At 44.7% G+C, this 18,824-nt stretch overlaps 1 protein-coding gene across 4 annotated transcripts in view; it reads left to right on the forward strand.

Annotated features, from left to right (window-relative positions):
• sulf2a (sulfatase 2a) overlaps window positions 1–18,824 on the forward strand; it is a 41,242-nt gene that overhangs the window by 13,922 nt on the left and 8,496 nt on the right. For 3 of the 4 annotated variants that reach the window (XM_042088653.1, XM_042088656.1, XM_042088655.1), the window contains exons 2-7: window positions 11,789–12,046; window positions 14,615–14,854; window positions 15,095–15,246; window positions 16,487–16,656; window positions 18,212–18,362; window positions 18,561–18,736. In XM_042088653.1, the coding sequence (XP_041944587.1) occupies window positions 11,869–12,046; window positions 14,615–14,854; window positions 15,095–15,246; window positions 16,487–16,656; window positions 18,212–18,362; window positions 18,561–18,736 (1,067 nt within the window). In that variant the 5' untranslated portion in view covers window positions 11,789–11,868. Of the gene's footprint in view, window positions 1–8,302; window positions 8,437–11,788; window positions 12,047–14,614; window positions 14,855–15,094; window positions 15,247–16,486; window positions 16,657–18,211; window positions 18,363–18,560; window positions 18,737–18,824 lie in introns of those variants that run through there. The other variant, XM_042088654.1, reaches the window with a different exon arrangement.

Here is an 18,824-nt window from a genome sequence, read left to right on the forward strand (position 1 = left end):
TGTGTGTGTGTGTGTGCTCACGCTGCGTGTGTGTGTGTATGAGCATGGTTGGTGTGTGTGTGTGTGTGTGTGTGTGCAACGCTTGGTGTGTGTGGGTGTGTGTGTGTATGTGTGTGCTCACGCTCTCTGTGTGTGAGTGAGAGAGGCAGCACTGGCAGCCAGGCTGCTACTAACAGGACAGGCAATTAGCCAGCGGTCTCTAAAGCTGAACCCTGCCACTGATAGGGGTTAAGGGGAGTTCAGGGCTTTGTACTTCAGAGAGAGAGAAAAGCTGTTGTAAACTGACAGTTAGTGAAGGCTGGGCTGTGTGAATGGAGTCTTTGAACAAGGTGAAAGTTATGGATTCACTTTCGAGGAAGACAGAATTCTAAATGTACAGTAGTAGTTTTAAAAGCTTGCGAGACCATGGGTTGATATCTGTAATGTGAATCGACTTGCAATTGCACTACCTGGAAACACCTGTCATGACAAATCATTTGGAGTTCTGTTTGTGCCCGTGTTGAAGGTGTTCAGTTGCTTGAGGAACATGAAAGACTATGTTTCAAAATGTCAGCCAAAATGATTATACAACATGTTCAGAATCATGTGGTGTTCATATTTCGACCCCTAAAAGCATTGCAACAGTAAAGAACATTACATAATAGAGCCTGTCTTTTGAATATGAGAGGGGAAATAAAATAGAAATGAGGACATCACCCCCTGCTTGCTTGGTAATGCAGTGTGTAACTACGCAGTAGATGGATGTCCAAATTCTCCCTGCTCTTCTCTGGGATATTATACTCATGTCTCATATTGTGGTTCTACTGCTTTGTGGTTCTGACACGGAGGGGTGTTAAATATCTCTCCCTAGTGATCTATTGACAGTGGTTGTTTGAATGTCTTCACAGAACGGGAGTACAAGAAAGTTGGACAGCAAATTATCGGTATCTGAATGTGAGATCTGAATGAAGCATAATTAGTCCCGTGTGTGTCTGAAATGAGATAAGAGACATTTTGGAACACAAACACACGCACACACACACGTGCGCCCTGAGATGCCCTGTGCGATACCCCTGCTGGTTCCTCCTCTGTATGGCTCTGTGTGTAGCCCACAGCTCAATACCTATAATCCCACCAGCAGCCCTGTAGTACAAGCGCTCCCCTGAGGCCCAACATGCTGCACGTCCTCAGGACACGGCACTCTCAGCTGCTGTCCCACTGGGCCGCCCAATCCCCATCCAGACCACCGTTTCAACACTACAGGCCTGGCTGATGGTCTCTTGTGAGTATGTATGTAGTATGTGTGTATGTATGTGTGTGTGTGTGTCTGTGCGAGTGTATGTGTGTCTGAGAGTGTGTGTATGTGTGAGCGTCTGAGTGTGTGTGTGTGTATGTGTCAGTGTGTGTGTATGTCTGAGTGTGTGTGTGTATGTGCGTTGTGTATTCTCTGTGTTGTTTGTGCTGTAATTTGCTGCATTAACACATTGATTTATTTCGGCGGCTCCTGCCATAATGCGCCCACTGTAGTTGCTGTTTACCGAAACGAGAAACCAATATTGTTTGTAATCATCATTAAGTCAGGACCATTAGCGGTCTGCACCCCCACCAGTTGTTTAGCCCCGGCAAGAGCCAAGGCCATTGCCTGTAATTAAAAACAGATAAATGACTGTATGAATGGAGTTACCCGCAGTGGCGACCACTGGCCTGAGGTGTGGAGGTATCCAACAGGGCTGGGTTCCAGACACAAGAAGGATGATTTTAATAAACAACGGTACTTAAGAACAGGTCGGGAGGGACACCAGAACCATCATTCTGGCAGTAAGTTATGAGATGTGTTGTCTCTTTATGATCAGATGCTGCCGTTAAGATACCATAATCCACTTATTGTACTTAATTTCATCACAAAACCATGCCTGGCCTTTATGGAACGCCTTGAGTTTGTGTCAGAGAGTAGTTCAAAAGCAGGCTCTTCCACGAGGCCAAGAGCTGGCTGTTCTTTTTCAGAGGCGGCATTTGACAGCTCTTTTATGCAGAGGCCAGGCCTGCATCGCTGTCAATCATTCTGACAACATCCATACCTCATTTCCTGTTTTGATGGTCATGGCCTTTAGTCTGGGAGAAAGGAATCTCATCTCTGCCTCAGGGGAACTTAAGACACAACCTTAGTAGTTACTAAAGTATCATCCTTTACAGGGGAACCGAGTGGAAGAGTAGGTATCCTTCTTCAGAAAGCATTGAAAGAAGAGGATAGAGAGAGATGATAGAGGACAGGAGAGAGAGACTGAGAGAGAGAGAGAGAGAGAGAGAATGGACAGGGACAGAAAGGACTATTAGGGAGGAGGATTAACTTGGATTTCACTCTCCAGCAGAAGGAAGCCATTCAGATCCACACAGATAACCATTAAGCAGGCACAATTAGTGTTTTCTCTTCCCCTCCATGCTTTCCTGAAGAGCCTAGGCCACTTTGAAGCCCTGTGAGGGGGACAATCACAGCTTTGTTTGTCTGGCTCTGCTCTGCGCCCGTCTCCCTCTCTCGGTTCGGGAGAACCCCCAGCCCAGAATGGGTGATGGGCTGGCTGGTTGGGTGCTGCGGCTGGTGGTGTTGGGGGTGTTGTTTGGTGGTGGTGGTGGTGGATGAGCGGTTGTAGGCTCTAGACCACCGCGCTTGCCATGCATGCCAGCCAGTTGCCGAGGACACCCAGGCGAGAACAGAGCCAGAGCCCGGGGGGCTTCACTGAGATTCCTGGAGACCCTGTGGAGGTTGGCGTGTGTGTGACATGGGCTCTGTTGAGATTTTGTTCTGTTTGTGTGTGTGTGTGTGTGTGTGTGTGTGTGTGTGTGTGTGTGTGTGTGTGTGTGTGTGTGTGTGTTGGTTTCCTTTGAAAGACTTAATTCAAAGGACAGTTTGGAAGTGTTAATTCAAAGAGAAAGGGCAATGAAAATGTGGCGTATGAAAGAGAGTTTGTTTTGTCAGTCATGAGAAGTTGATGCACTGCGATAATCAAGCAGGGTCACAGGGTTTCACAGTTGGTGGGAAAACAAGCTCGTGGATAGCCTGAGGTTGTCAACAACTTCACACTGCAAAATCCATTTGTGTTTAACAAACTATTAATTTCAAGCGGAAAACTAATTAATCCAACTCAATTCAACAGAACCTGCTCACTCAAAAAAACAAATTACACATTACTATGATGTGAAGCTTGACCTATCTGACATCAACTGCCAGCTGGATGTTTGAATCTGATACATCACGCCTTCTCTGACTTCATCATCCCATTACTAAATCATATCATCTTTTCACCTCGCACTTTAAGGTCTTGGTGTTGTTCACGGAGGAGATTAAAAGCTTTCTGGTGTTCCCACATCCATCAGTTTCTGTAGTTTGTGCTACTTTGATGTGTTCAGCCATTGGAAAGGCTTTTTTTATGATGTATTCATCAGCAACTTGCCCTTAAAAATCTGAGCCCTTTTGATCATCTCTGCAATTACAGAGACAATAAATTGAAGATAAAATTATGGATTTGCTATCTCTTTTTTAAAATCTCTCTTTCTCCTTTGGTGGTGGCATGTGCATAAATATCCTGGGCTGCAGCTCATTATAAACTAAGATGCATCACAACTTCACCAGCTACTGTGAACTTCATGACAGTTTTATCTCCTCCTGAAGTCTCTATTGCCCTCATAATGCTGATTGCAAAAATGTCCTTGATGAGAGAAAATATTCTCAAAAACAACAAAAGAGCAACATGAAAAATGAAATGTTAGTTGCAAAAAACCCAGCATCTTGTTTTTTTTATCTCTTTGACTAGGGCTGGGGTTGAATTTGGCTTTTATCCCTGCAGACACATTACACCTTATTAGTTCCAATCCAGTACAGCCAAAGAGTTTCAAGTGATTTTCTGGTGCTGTTGTCTTACATTATCTTCTAAGAAGATAGTTTGTATTCTGCACAGAATCCCAAGCAAAGGAATCTATTTTTTCTTGCATGCCATCGATGTAATACACAGATCTAATATGTTGTGACAGCAAAGTAATCTGTCATAATAACAAAATATAATAATGAGATCTGTGAAGTATACACAGTGCACGCAAGGATGCTTATTAAAGAATGCACTCACTTGTTAGAGAGTGTTGGAAAGTGAGTTCTGAGTGTGAGTTTCAGCACCTTTTGTTCCAGCTTCAGTAAGCTCTACTAGTAATCTCTGCTGCTGGCTGCAGAAGGAAGCTAGCTCCTGTTTGTTAGCTAGAATTATAAATTCGATATTTCAGCCCCCACCGGCCCCCTGAGAATAATGTGTTTCTGTCTCGGTCCAACACCGCTATTATGAGCAGGCTTGATTCAATTGTTGTAAGTGCCAGGGCACATACGTTCCAGCTCGTAATGTCAGAGCCGGCGAGGACGAGAGGTTGACCGAACTGGACGCCACTCTTTGGGGGCCACAAAAGAGGCAAATGTACAGTGTTCGACACACACAGGGTATCTACATCGCCCCACCAATACCCCGCCCCCCCACCACCCCGACCCACCACTTCTTCACATCAAACTGGCTTCCCAAATGAAAGGCTCCGCGCGTTGAAAGCAGCTTGTCATGGCACCATTTACATCTGAATGGCCCGACTTTTGTTGGTAAATTCAAGGGCCCTTTAGTGAGTTTGCATACTCTGTCCGAGCCACAATGCCACGGAGGGGGTGGGGTTGGGCACTTTCCCCCCGTAGCCTTGCCAAGCGCCGTTAGGAGTGAAGGAACAGGGCCGTGGCTGCCGACGGGAACAATGAGGGGGAATGAAGTCGACAAATCGCCGGCCTGTGTGAATCTGAAGTAGCTCACTCTCTCTTGCCTCTCTGTTTTTATTCTCTCTCTGGAATGGCAAAACATGCCACATACTGAACCGTCCTGGCGCTCGCTATGTGTGCCACATTCTCTCAATCCTTTTCTGCGGCTCTCTGTCTCTTGGCCTCCCCTTCCCTTTCTCTCTCTCTCATGCATTCTTTCATAAACTACTCTTTCTGCCCCTCTCTCTCTCTCTATCTTTTCCTTTACCCCGGTGGACCTATCTCTTGCCCATGGGTGACTGTGGCTCGGAGAGTGCACACCCGGACATGTTGTTTCATCACATCATCAAGGTTGGCTGTGCTTTCGCTCGCAGGCTCATCCATATTTCATACGCGTTATGACTCGGCAGCCTGATTAAACAGTAAGGATGGCGCTGGACCAGGTCCCTCTCTTCAATATGTAATAAGAGGCTCCATTCAGCCAGACAGATCCTCCTATTCATATTCTCAATTCCATCTCCCCAGTGGTGTTATCCAAATAGAAGCTCAGAACTTCAAGGAGTTCATTGATACTTAGCCCTTGTATGCTGTTTTTTTTTTTATCCAGAAACAAGATCTGAATGCTCAATACTTCGTAGATAATTCTGAGAGTGCTATCTGACCATGTGTCGTATCAATTGGTCATTAATGGTCCAGGTAAATGAGAAGATAATGGTGGCCTATTTCTTTGCACCCTGTCTTATGAGATGTTTCAGCGGGTAGAGCTCCATCATCTCCGCTTCAGGCTCTTACTGCTCCTTGTGTCTAGTCGAGACGTGTGCTTTCGCGTGACACGTCTCTTTCCATGCGGCATCCATAATTCATTCTTATTCATAAAATATAGGCAGCCATAAAGATTTCATTCTGTCATTTGTTCTGCTGTGCCCTTGTATCCCCCCTTGCAAAGGGGAGTTCACTTGTTATGTACTGGGTCTAAGATATACATCTCACACACACGGTCAGTCTGGTGACCCGGACGCATGGCACGCCAGCATAAAACACGTACCCGTGCTCACACGGCAGCACACTCCGCCTGGCCTTCAACACGAACCGGCGGTGGAGTATAAAACTGACAAAAAAAGCAGCCATCTCAGGATTATTTCTCCTCACTTGAGAGGGAACGTCATAAATCCTCATCAGTCTAGTGTGAGGTGCTGAGTTGAGGATTCAGCCTTGAGTGATTGAAAAACAGCTCAGTCTTGGCTATTGATGTATGGATGTAGTTGAAGTCTCTTGTCACCTCATCCTGAGATGCTGTCATATACAGGTGACTTTTCCTTTCATACTTGATTCACCTGTGACTTATCCTTTGATGTACAGGTGTATGTTTCTGTGATAGCTGATTGGTCATTAGGGATGGGTGTACATTGGTGTCTCTTTCTTAAGTACTGTATACCTCTCTTGACCATTGGTGATCACAATACAAAACTGGTCAAGGCTGTATGTGTTCATATTCATATTGTATAGTCCTGATAGGTTCTTATTCTCCCCAGTTGATTTTGTGCAGTGCACAATCACATTGATGGACATTAAGGAAATGCTGATTGGATTTAGACATACAATGTCATGTCATGTCTCTGTGAAAAAAGAGAAAAAATAAATAGTTTAAGTACAAGCCAATTACTTTGCAGCACAGATGTAGCCTACATAGAAGTGCATAACGAACAGCAGAAGTGATTGAGACATACTATGATGTCCTTGTGTAAGCCTCAGTAAAGCAAACGTACGTTCTCAGCCCCAGCAAAAACAAAAAACAAGCAAATAAAAAAACAAGCAGCAGCACGGATAGATGTAGCTAGTGTTATTGCCTGAATCCACTCTCAGCTATACTGCATGGCACAACAGGGTAGGCACGTTTTTTGTAAAAGCACCTCATTAAAATGGTCTGAATTCCAGGTTGCATCGTTTTTTGGGAACATCAGGGATTATTTTCAGTATGACTTCGGAACTTCGGAAGAAGTGAATTATATTTAGCGCAGAAGTCTCTTTGCACAGAAATATAATGGGCATGTTGCAATAAGAAGCTTTCATTCATGAAAGAATCCTATAGCAAGGATTACGTTTCTTGCGTTGCTGGCAAGTCTTGCGTTCTTCTGTGGTCTTTTATCTCACATAAGGCCCATCCCTTGCTCTTGATGCAAAACTGCATGTGTGTGTGTATGAGAGAGAGAGAGAAAGAGAGAGAGAGAGAGAGAGAGAGAGAGAGAGAGAGAGAGAGAGAGAGAGAAAGAGAGACTGTTTGACATTGAGCGAAATGATTCTGGTAAAATCTACAGATGATCAATAGGCTTGTCCCTCAATCCATTAATGCGCAGCTCAGCTTTACATATAGGGGGATTAGAGGGTTAAGGAAAATGTCTTCGCTCCACAGGTCACTGCCTCCTATTCTGCAGACTATTTCCCCTGGCCCTCCTATATTCAATGAAATGGCTTTGTGAAGGAAGGGCTTAGGATGAGTGGAGTGAATGTGTAGAACTGTTTAAGTTCTCCCTCAGGCTTGTTTGGTGGAGTCGTTTTCATCCTGTGCCAGCGCTATGGGACAGGGTGGGGTGGGGGGGCTGGATAGGGCTTTGGTTTGGGTGGTGGCAGGGGGGTGGGGTGGCGTGGGGGTGGGGGAGAGGGCTTCAAGCAGCCGGGAGAATTTAAAACAGCACAACACAACCCCAAGGTCAGATCTCATCCATTCCACAGGGGGGAAAACAATGCCCGTGGAGAAGGGAGAGAGCCACAGGAATAAAAATGTGAGCGACTGCAGCTGCCTATATGCCTGTGTGTGTGTGTGTGTGTGTGTGTGTGTGTGTGTGTGTGTGTGTGTGTGTGTGTGTGTGTGTGTGTGTGTGTGTGTTTGTGCGTGCATCTGTGTGAGAGTTTTTGTGTGTGTGTGTGTGTTTGTGCATGCATCTGTGTGAGAGTGTTTGTGTGTGTGTGTGTGTTTGTGTGTGTGTGTGTGTGTGTGTGCATGTGTGTGAGAGTGTTTGTGTGTGTGTGTGTGTGTGAGTGTTTGTGTGTGTGTGTCTGTGTGTGTGTTTGTGTACGTGCTGTGTGAGTGTGTGAGACTGGGAAAGGGAGCGAGAGATGAAAAATAGGGACAGGGTGTCGCTGAAGCAGGTGCTTGAGTGAGCGAGGGAAGGGAAGAGCAAAAGAGGGAAGAGAAGATGAGGGTGAGAGAGAGCAAGACTGAAGGAGAAAGAGTGAGGCAGGGAGGGGAGGAGGAGGAGAGAAAAATAAGAGACAGACAGAAGCAAGAGGCTGCTAGCGACAGAAACATAGAGATAGAGAAAGAAAGAGACTTGCTGTGAGAGAAAGACAGACAAGCAAAACAGTTGTTGTGGGAGAGACAGAGAGAGGGAACTAGGTCTATGTGTGTGAGAGGGACAGAGAGAGAGAGGGATAGGTACTGTAGAGAGAGAGCATGAGAGAGAGAGAGGAGACAGAGAGAGAGAGAGAGCGTGAGACAGAGAAAAGCAGGGGAACAGAGAGAGAGAGAGAGAGGGACAGACAAGAGCCCCTGGCAGTGAGTGTCGTCTCCCACATGGCCAGTGGCTGTGATTATTTGTGAGGTGCGCTCACTGACCCGTCTCCCTTCCTGTGGGATGCTAAGAACCGGCCACAGCTGAAGACAACCACAACACCACTGCTATGAGGTAGGATCCTACGGAGACCGACAACACATATGCTCAATTACTCGTGAGAATAGACGAGTCTAGTTGGTTAAGATATGAGCCTTATGTGAGTGCAAATAGTTTTATTCAGATAAGTCTTCTGAAACCCTCTAGTCTTCCAATACTACTATGTTGGAACTATCAAGCCTCGTGGTTTGTAATGAAGAAACAAGAGATAGGATAGCAACTATTTACAATGGGTGAATCTTTATCCTAATTTATTTTTGTTTACTCGCACAGATAATTAAAACAGATGTCAGCCTTTTACTTTTCTGTGTAATGGTCCTCTTCAGCTTGAGGCGTCAGATTTGGGGTAGATGGTACTGTTGCAGAGGGGTGAGAGAGGTGAAGGCACATTTAGCGGACACAAAAGCTCCCCACGGCTGTGTGTGTGTGTGTGTGTGTGTGTGTGTTGGTCTCTGCTGCTGAGAGGCTGTTGTTGCTCGGCGGCCGAGGTGAGCCTGCTGAGGAGCGAGCGAAGCTCCCTGCGGCTGAACACTCCACGCACAGCTTGCGTGTGCTCCGCTGAGTACCCCGATCGCCAGGGCTCCTTTGTGCTAATTGTTGATTTTGCGCTTAAAAGCGCTTTGTGTGGCCGTTGGTACTGTGATCGTAACAAAAATGTCAGGACATTGTGTTGTTTGCCTTTTGTTTCTAACCCCGTGGCCAGCCGAGTCTCTTTATATGTGTCACTAATCACGGTTTGATTGGCATGTGTGACACATGGAGCCCTAATGCGCTTAGCGCTTAGAGAAAGTCTGTTTTAGAGAAACGTCAGCTTTGACAGTGTAATTAAATTGATAAATGAGACTTTATTGCCACTCATTAAAACAGGGATATAAACCTAAATCTTATCATAGTGGATCGTACTGACACAACAAGCTTCATTTTCAGGATTTTATTGCTGTTATTACTCAGTTTTGGAATGACACGTAGATGTGGCCAATCTCATTATGAAGTCAACTGTATGAGCTTATAACTTCAGCTAAAGTGAAATGCCAACATCATCACATCTAAGGTTTGCATTTTGCAGTGAAATTATCCAAATTATATCATGACTACAAAGGTGAAGAAATCACTTTGCTAGATGAGGTCATTTGTATAGAAGGTTGTAGTTCATTAGATGGAAGTAATGTCTGAACCATGATGGAGGATAAATAGTTTTTCATTCAGAGTTCATGTCTGACCATCATAATCATGCTCTCTGAATGGCATGTTCCCTAGGAACATATTTGTGTTTGTTTACATTGCACACGTATGATATAATAATGATGTAATGTTAATTACTGTGGGCAGCCTCAAATGGCCAACAGTTTCCAATCAAATGTGTGGAGGGCATGATAATAAATCATGTTGGAGGATTTTCTCTCCAACCATCAAGGACCTGCTAAGAAGCTCATCAGTCCTGTCAAGACTAGAGTGACTTGCTGAAATTAACTGGGAAATTAGACATCATGTGGGCAGCTAATGTTTTACTGTCACCACAGCCCTCAGTTAGTGGACAGTCAGGGACAGAAGGTGCAAACAGACTCCAGTTTGCATGTACAAGAGCATCAATAATTTGACTCATTTCAGATCTTGGCCTTTTCATACAGGGTTTACAATCTGTCAGACTCTTAGTTTTGAGTCTGTTAGTGCTGTTATCGTTGTTATCCTTAGGCCCCTACCTGACCAAATAAAGCAGAGTGTGTGTGTGTCTCTGTGTACGTGCACTCTAGAGCACTCTCACTTAGCCTTCAATTAGTGGCTGATTGAGAGGTTCTCCTATAAACTGCACATGCAGCTCTTGTCCACACATTCTCATTCCACTTCCTCTTTGTCAGTGGATGCTGTGAGCTCTCACCACTCCCCCCCAATCCTCTTCTCTCATCCTTCATTTCTCCCTCTCCTCTTCATCTTCATTAATTCCATTTCCCCCCGGTGTCATCCCTCTCTCTCTCTCTCTTCCTCTACCCTTCCTTCTTCTCTTCCCCACCCCACCACTCCATCTCTTCTCTGTTTTTTCTCACCTCTCTCTTCTCTCCTCCTCTGCCCTCTCATCCTCTTCTCATCCTCCGCTTTTGCCCTCCATCCATCAGCATCTGTGGCTGATACCCCCATCCATCCCTCCCCTCCTCTGGCCCCTGGCCGCCTTGCCTTGCCCCCTCCCCTCGACCCCTCTTGCCCTGGCTCGGAGGGGGCTGCCTTGGCCCGGCTCCCAGCCCCATTAGCCACCAGACTGGCTGCCATGTGTCCATCTGCAGCCGCCCGGGCACGAGGGGAATGACAACGCACTCACGCATCATTAATGATTCATTAACGAGCGCAGCCTAAGCGAGACCATTAATGCTCAGGGATCTCATTTAGTCTGCTGCTGTCTCTCAGTGTGTGTGTGTGTGTGTGTGTGTCAGTGATGAGACCCAAAGAGCAGTCTGACAGAACCTCTGGTTGTGTGTATGGGGCGTAATCATTTGTATGTGTGTGTGAGAGAGAGAAGGGGAGAGAGAGGATGAGAGTGTGTGAGCCTTTGTGGAATATCTGTGTGTGTGTGTGTGTGTGTGTGTGTGTGTGTGTGTGTGTGTGTGTGTGTGTGTGTGTGTGCAAAGGGGGGTCACAGTGTGTGAGTCTTTGTGCGAATCCATTTGTGTGTGTGTGTGTGTATTGGGGGATGAGAGTGTTGTGAGCCTTTGTGGGAATCCATATGTGTGTGTGTGGTGGGGGGGGGGGGGGGGTTGTGGGAATCCATATATATATATATATATATATATATATATATATATATATATATATATATATATATATATATATATATGTGTGTGTGTGTGTGTGTGTGTGTGTGTGTGTGACAGCAGGTGTACAAAACAGTATCATAAAATATGACTCATAAAACAGATGCTGACATCACTCTGCATTCTCCTTTCCCCCAGAGACTGCAGTGTAAGCCACTGTAGGTCTGTGTTCTGTCAAATCTCTTGGTTCTAATGCTCAGTCTGCTGGATCATTTGTGGATTTGTGGCATCTGTTCAATTTCAATTTATTGTCAATAATGACAAAGCATCTCTTGGATGATTCTAATTCTCTGAATGTTCTGGTAACTAAAATATATAGTAGAACGGACTAGATCCAACAAACTGTTGATTATGATGTGTACTTGTATTTAAGTACTATAACAGAGGATGTTGATATGGGTCTCCATTATGATAAACCATACAGTTGCGCTCCTGTGATGTCCCAGCATATTGGGTTGGGATTGCTGAAGATGGACTGTCCAGGGGTTGCATCTTTGCCTCAGATACTTGAGCAAGCAGTTAAGTGTAGCCTCTGATCATGTGTGTACTGTTGTGTGTTGACCCAGGTGCAGTGACATCAAGTCAGTCAGCAGACCAGACCAAAGCTGATTGGAGGAGAGACCACACCGCACCGCAGGCCTGAGCCATGGCAGGGTGTCGCCTGTCCACCAGCCCCCTCTTCCTCCTCATTGGCCTCCTTTTTATTGCCGAGGGGTCGTCATACCTCAGCGCGCAGAGGTGGAAGTCACGACCACAGCGGGATCGGCGAAATGTCCGACCCAACATCATCCTCATTCTCACTGATGATCAGGACATTGAGCTGGGTAAGCCAACAGTGTCTAATAACGTCTGGTTGGTCGATGGGCATCCATAGCTCCAATCACGGCAGTGTGCGCAGCAGGCTACAGCCCCCGTACCATGTACGGGTCCGAGTGCCCACGGGGACGAAGGTTCGAATCCGACCTGCGGTCATTTCCCGATTCCCACCCCATCTCTCTCTCCCACTTACTTCCTGTCACTTTTCACTGTCCTGTCCAAATAAAGGCAAAAAAGTCCACAAAATATACTTAAAAAAAAAATAAAAAACACTGATGGACCTCCGTCGACTAGTTTAGGGCCGCATCAAGACTTTGAACATATTGAGCCGGCCATCGGGAAAATGGTTGCACTAATTATCTGTTTAGCCAGCTTATTATTGCTAAGAAGCACAGTGTAATTATAAGATATTCCCATCACAAGGAGATACAATCCTGGTATTTAGCGATTTCCCTCTGGATGCCTGGATTTTATAACACAGTTTCATCTTTTTTCTCCTCAACCCCTCCTCAACCAAAACACCCAGGACTGACAATGCCAATGTCATTTGTAATATTGTTGATTAGAAGTAGATATATTATGCACTGTCAAAGAGTAAGGGCAGTGTGGAAATTGTAAGTCAGCACTGCTTTTTTACATTTTGTTTATCTGCACCCTGATAGGCCTATTGCACTAGTAGCGGAATATAGAAGATGTGCTGGTTGACGGTGGGCAGTTGTTGCTGTATGCATAGTAAACTTTTTTCCTGCTCACACAGGCAACACAAAGTGACCCAACAAGATTCCACAGTCTGCACTGCATGCTTTTCCTTTACCTACAGCTAGGTGTGCATTCACCTTTAGATAAAAAGATGACTTTAAAACAATCCCATTTGGCTACATTTGAGCTCTCTTACGTTGAACAACACTGACTGCGTACTGAACAATTTTTTGTGTCTTTTCTGTTTTTAAACATTTCAAAACGGGAAACAGCCACTTGGGATTCACTGCTTGAACTAGAAAAAGGGGAATGTCAGTGTCATGTTTCAATTCAAACTTTAGTTAATTCTTCAGAAAAAAGGTCAATGAAAGCTCAACAATAAATAAAACTTTGAATCACACATTTCAAAGCTCACATCATAGTATGTGTCTGCATGTGTAAATGTGCACTCTACATTAAGGACCATTGCCCGCCCCATTATTTGACGGACCATTTGATTTCAAGCCCTTGAGACCTTATTGCCCTGAAGTGGCCCCACAAAAGCCCCACATATGGTCTTTATGCTGGTCTGACCAGCGGAGAGGAGTGCCTCTTCTTCACCCTCGTGAATTTATGGTCAAGCATTTGTTACAGCGAACAATCAGTAGCTGAATAGGCCAGTGGACAAGGGCTGAATGGGACCACACTGGAGAGAGAGGTCTCGCTTCCTCTCTCTCTCTCTCTCTCTCTCTCTCTCCTCCTTCCTCTTTCCAAGCCTTTTCTTCCAATCCTCCCTCTTTCTCTTTTCCAGTGTAGAATGCAAAATGCGTCAAAAATTCAGAACACACAGAATACAAAATGCATACCTAACCTAAAGCTGGAAAAGGACAACTGTGAATGGAATAACTAGTCAAATTTCTCATTGCTGAACACTAAGGGCCAGATGATGTATGTACATTTGCGAACGTAGCGTTATCAGCGTCATGGACAAACCGCAGATTGCGAAAGCTGTCAGACCCAAGTTTCCGTCGTATTTATCAATCGTTCAATCCTTAGTGTAAACTGTGCCTTTCTCTGCCTTTCTCCGCCCATAAACGCAATTTACGAACGTCCACAACTGAATGCCAGCGCCTCCATACAAGCGCAGTTGAATGAAGTTAACTGATGAAAACATTAAAAAGAATCAAACGTTTACCGATCATGAAATAATACCATACATGATAAGATGTCAACAAGCAGGGAGATAATGAAGATCAGTAGTTCTACTCAAACTACTTGTGCACGTAGGCTATGAAAGATTGGTCAAATCTAGCAAGTAGGAAAGTTTAAGTGAATGACGTGTGAAAGTAAAAGTGAAAGTAAGACATTCGAAAGGCCAACGAAAGTTAATGTTGCTTTTGATAGTACAAAGACTTACAAAACTGGTGCTCTAAATAGCGATTCTGTTGTCTTTGAAAGGTTCTCTTATTGACGCATTGAACTGCAATTTGGATTAACACCTGCTTTTACAAGGCGGAAGTATTTAGGCGCAGAATAGACGTGCGCTTTCAGGAGCAGTCTTTCTACATAACACGGAATACATAATTAGGCGCTTTTTACTCTTACACTCCCATCTTTTTACGCTAAACTCCCACTTTCCCCTGGATCCTCCCATGAATGCATATGTATGACATGAAAAACGCAATCTGCCACTTTCAGCTCCTGCATCAGGCAGTTTGCGCTTTTACATCATTGCAGCCTGTTTGTACATACCTCGCAATGATTTTACACGCACGTTGCGAAACAAATATGCCTGAAGTGGGCGCAAAATCGTTAGTACATCTGGCCCTAAGTATTCTTTCCGCTCTTTCTCTCTCTCTCTCTCTCTCTCTCTCTCTCTCTCTCTCTCTCTGTCCCAGGCTCCATGCAGGCCATGAATAAGACTCGTAAGATCATGGTGCAGGGCGGGACCCACTTCTCCAACGCGTTTTCCACCACACCCATGTGCTGCCCATCGCGGTCGTCCATCCTTACGGGGAAGTACGTGCACAACCACCACACCTACACCAACAACGAGAACTGTTCCTCCCCCTCCTGGCAGGCTCACCATGAACCACACACCTTTGCTGTGCACCTGAACAACTCCGGCTACAGGACAGGTACACTTGACTGAGATACACGAATGACCGGGAATGCCATTCATTTAAGTGATTACATTTCAATGTAGTTGTTAGAAAAGTTATTTGAGTGAACCACGGAGCAGTAGCATAATTATGAAATTCAATATTAAAGTGAGTAGGTAAGCTCTACCATCAAACTGCCATCGCCTAGTCAAGACGTATTACTTAAAAAAAATGACAATACACCAGAATCTTACTTTTACACTTTTGATCCATCAGCCTTCTTTGGGAAATATCTGAATGAGTATAATGGCTCCTATGTGCCCCCCGGATGGAGAGAGTGGTTGGCACTGGTGAAGAATTCCCGTTTCTACAACTACACTCTCTGCAGAAATGGCATTCGTGAAAAGCACGGCACAGAGTACCCCAAGGTACAATACTAAGACCCCTTCTCTTTACTGGTTCTTTCTAAGTTATTTCATTTAAGACATTAACTTTTCAGACATATGACTACAGTCCACTAGCCTAGAAATCTAGACGCACCATAGCGGCAGCAAATGACATTTGCTTCCAGGGCTAGTCTAGCAACTCTCTGTTGGCTTGTGAGCTCGAAAAATTAAACTTCTATCAGGCCAATCAAATCGTGTATTGAGTCGTTAGGCGGGCTTAACATAATGATTGATGGCAGAGTTGCAACGGTTTGGCTTGAATTCCCTGCTACTTGAAAACAAAGAAGATGGATGTTGCTGTTGGCCAACAGTGTGACACGAGTTAAGCTTGTTTTAAGTTGGCAAAAGTTTGAACTAGCCAACTAGCTCCGCTGGTGGGAAAACCCATGGGACTCCTATTGCGTGCAGAGGGAATTTGAAAGACAACAGATTATCCCGCCCCTCGGATTGAGCACTGTGAACGGTGAGTGCCCAGACCCTACATTTTAATGTGGGTCTGGCTCGTCAGGCTAACAGTCCACAAGTTTAAATATTTATATCTTTCTCTAAAATTGTTTGCTGGGTGCGATAGTGGTTCCTCTACCTCCTTTAAACATCAATATTTTGGCCGTAACATTTTTGCAATGCATTTCATATCACAAATACTCGTTGACTCTCCTCTGATGCAGTTTTTTAAAGGAGAGTTCGGGCTGAGGTATCCCTACCAACCTAAACCTGCATTTCATCCTGTTCCGCCTGTCAGACTCCTGTCCACTGAGAGGGAGTTAGAACACAGCTTTCAAAACACAGAGCTATTTTAACACCAGCTATATCGACAAATTCTCCATTTCCCTGTCTTTGCTTGACTCATCATGCTTTCTTGCACTTTTTGGAAAGGCACTGTTTACTCATCTGTGCAAAGACAAAAACAGCATGAGCTGAGGAAAATGCTGAAGACCCAGTTACAAAAGAGGTGCAACAGAAATCAGTTAAAAAGAGAGCCACTGGCATACACAGGGGAACACATTTTACTTTTAAGCATAACTTCTTTTTGGTATGTGGAAGGACTTAATAAGGTGTTTGGCAAGTGGTTGTTGCATAGACTATTTTCTTAACCATCTTATTAAGACCAGGCCAGGGTTTTCTATCTATCTATGTCCGGACAGCACAACACAGCTATGTCAATTTCTGTACAGGTACAATCAACTGAGATGTAACACTTAGTTTATGATGTTTGCTGTAGGATTATCTCACAGACATCATCACCAATGAGAGCGTCAACTACTTCCGCACGTCTAAGAGGATTTACCCCAACCGGCCCGTCATGATGGTGCTAAGCCACGTAGCTCCACATGGTCCAGAGGACGCGGCCCCGCAGTACAGCAGCGCATTCCCCAATGCCTCCCAGCACATGTGAGACACACACAAACACACACACAGCTGGCACCAGTCGTGTTTGTCATCAATACAATGGCATAACAGTGAGACTCGCTCTGAGACACTCAATAAAAGCTTCAGTCTTTTATGTCTCATAGCAGTTGGGAACAAGGATTGAACTAGTTTGCTTGCCAGTATATTATGGCAAATATGCACTTTGGCCCCCAGAGAGATTCAACAGGGCTTTCACAATTAACTCTTACTCCCTTCATCTCTCTCTGCCTATCTCCCCCACAAAACAATCCAGCACAATCACAATCACAAAAGCTTATTAGCAACACATGTTGCCAGTGCATTGTCTCCCATAATTGCATTTTGTTTCCTTTTGCCTTATTAACTTTAATGATTTAGCATTGTGGCGCAAATTTGCCAATCTTACAATGAGGCGCAGTCAGCTTAGCTTATCCACCAGCTGCCTGTGCAGATTGTGGCGTTAGCATCTTAGCCGTCCCTACAGGCACAGCCATGGGCTAATTACTGCAAGGTCCTCGTTAACATCTGCCAGAAACCCAGAAGCCCAAGCTTGCTAATGCAGCAGCTTCCATCATTATTGATTCAAGCTTTCCTGCACACGCAATCGATGACTTTCAAATGTTTAATATGGTTTGTCCTTCGAGATGTCGGGCGATATTAAGCGATGGTGATATGAAATGACTAAGTTCTTATTGGGCAATTTTTAATTATTGATTAAACTGTCCCATAGTGCACGCCGGGAATCAATCAAGGCTGCTGGTACGGCAAGATATGAATGAATAATATGAATAGGCCTTTGAATCTAAATGTATTACATGAAACAATCTAGCTGAACCAGTAATTGGAAAAGAGGGTGGCCAATTATAATGTAAAATGATATGTAATTACAGACAACAGTAATCTCTTCTTACAGTGGATTGTTCCTCATTTCATTTCATTATATTTATCAGGGGCCAATGCAAAACAATAAAGTACAATGCAAAGCAATCTGTATTCACCAAAAATAGCTTACTTTTTTAAATTTGTGGGTAATTATGCAGTGAACACCATCTTCAAGAGCTGAAACCTTAACACCGCTCTTTGTGTTGGGGCGTGTATAATTAATTAATGGTGAGAACATCATGCTAATTTTCACAGGGTGATGGAGGTTGCACCTTTCCTAAGGCTGGATAATGTGCATGGTAATGTAATGGAAGAGCACATTCTCTAGCAGCATTTTGGTCAGAAATAATTCAGAGACATACTTTTTAAATACTAAAATATTCTAAAATATGGAGGTCGGCACAGGGGTTAGCCTTCTTTGCATCCTTATTCTCGATGTGGGAGCCAGTCAGCATCTACAATGTGGATATTATTACACGGACAGATTCTGTGTTCTTGCAAACATTTTTCACTCTGTTGAAAACCAATATGCTGAGCCACTTCAGCCAACATATGGTTCTGCCCAAAAGACAAGCATTGACCTTTTGGGGTGAGACATTTTGTCAGTACTGTATCTTTGGGATCTGCTCTCTTCAATTTTTGTTGTTGTTGTAAAAGTGTGCCCCTTCCTCCTCAGAACCCCCAGCTATAACTATGCGCCTAACCCAGATAAGCACTGGATCCTGCGCTACACCGGCCCCATGAAGCCGGTGCACATGCAGTTCACCAACATGCTGCAGAGGAGGCGTCTGCAAACCCTGCTGTCTGTGGATGACTGTGTGGAAAAAGTGAGGATGCATGCTCCAACACAAACAACACAAACAACACACACACACACACACACACACACACACACGCGCGCACACACACGCCAATGCTTATCTTTTACAAAAGCAGAGGAAAGCAAAGTAATTGAGCCTACAGTACATTCATAAACGGTGTAATGTGCAGTGAAGAGAGACAAAAACCCTGCTTGTGTTTCCAAGGTGTACAACATGCTGGTAGAGACCGGAGAGCTGGACAACACCTACCTGATCTACATGTCGGACCATGGCTATCACATTGGCCAGTTTGGGCTGGTCAAGGGGAAGTCCATGCCCTATGAGTTTGACATCCGTGTGCCCTTCTACATCAGAGGTCCTCACGTGGAGGCAGGTGCCATGTAAGTTACTCAACCAAGCTAAGGACGGTCCCTTGTCATTGTCGCCTGTAATACCATATAACGATGAGTGCATTATAAAATACACACT

The sequence above is a fragment of the Alosa sapidissima genome, chromosome 4, assembly GCF_018492685.1.
Source record: "Alosa sapidissima isolate fAloSap1 chromosome 4, fAloSap1.pri, whole genome shotgun sequence".
NCBI lineage: Eukaryota > Metazoa > Chordata > Actinopteri > Clupeiformes > Clupeidae > Alosa > Alosa sapidissima.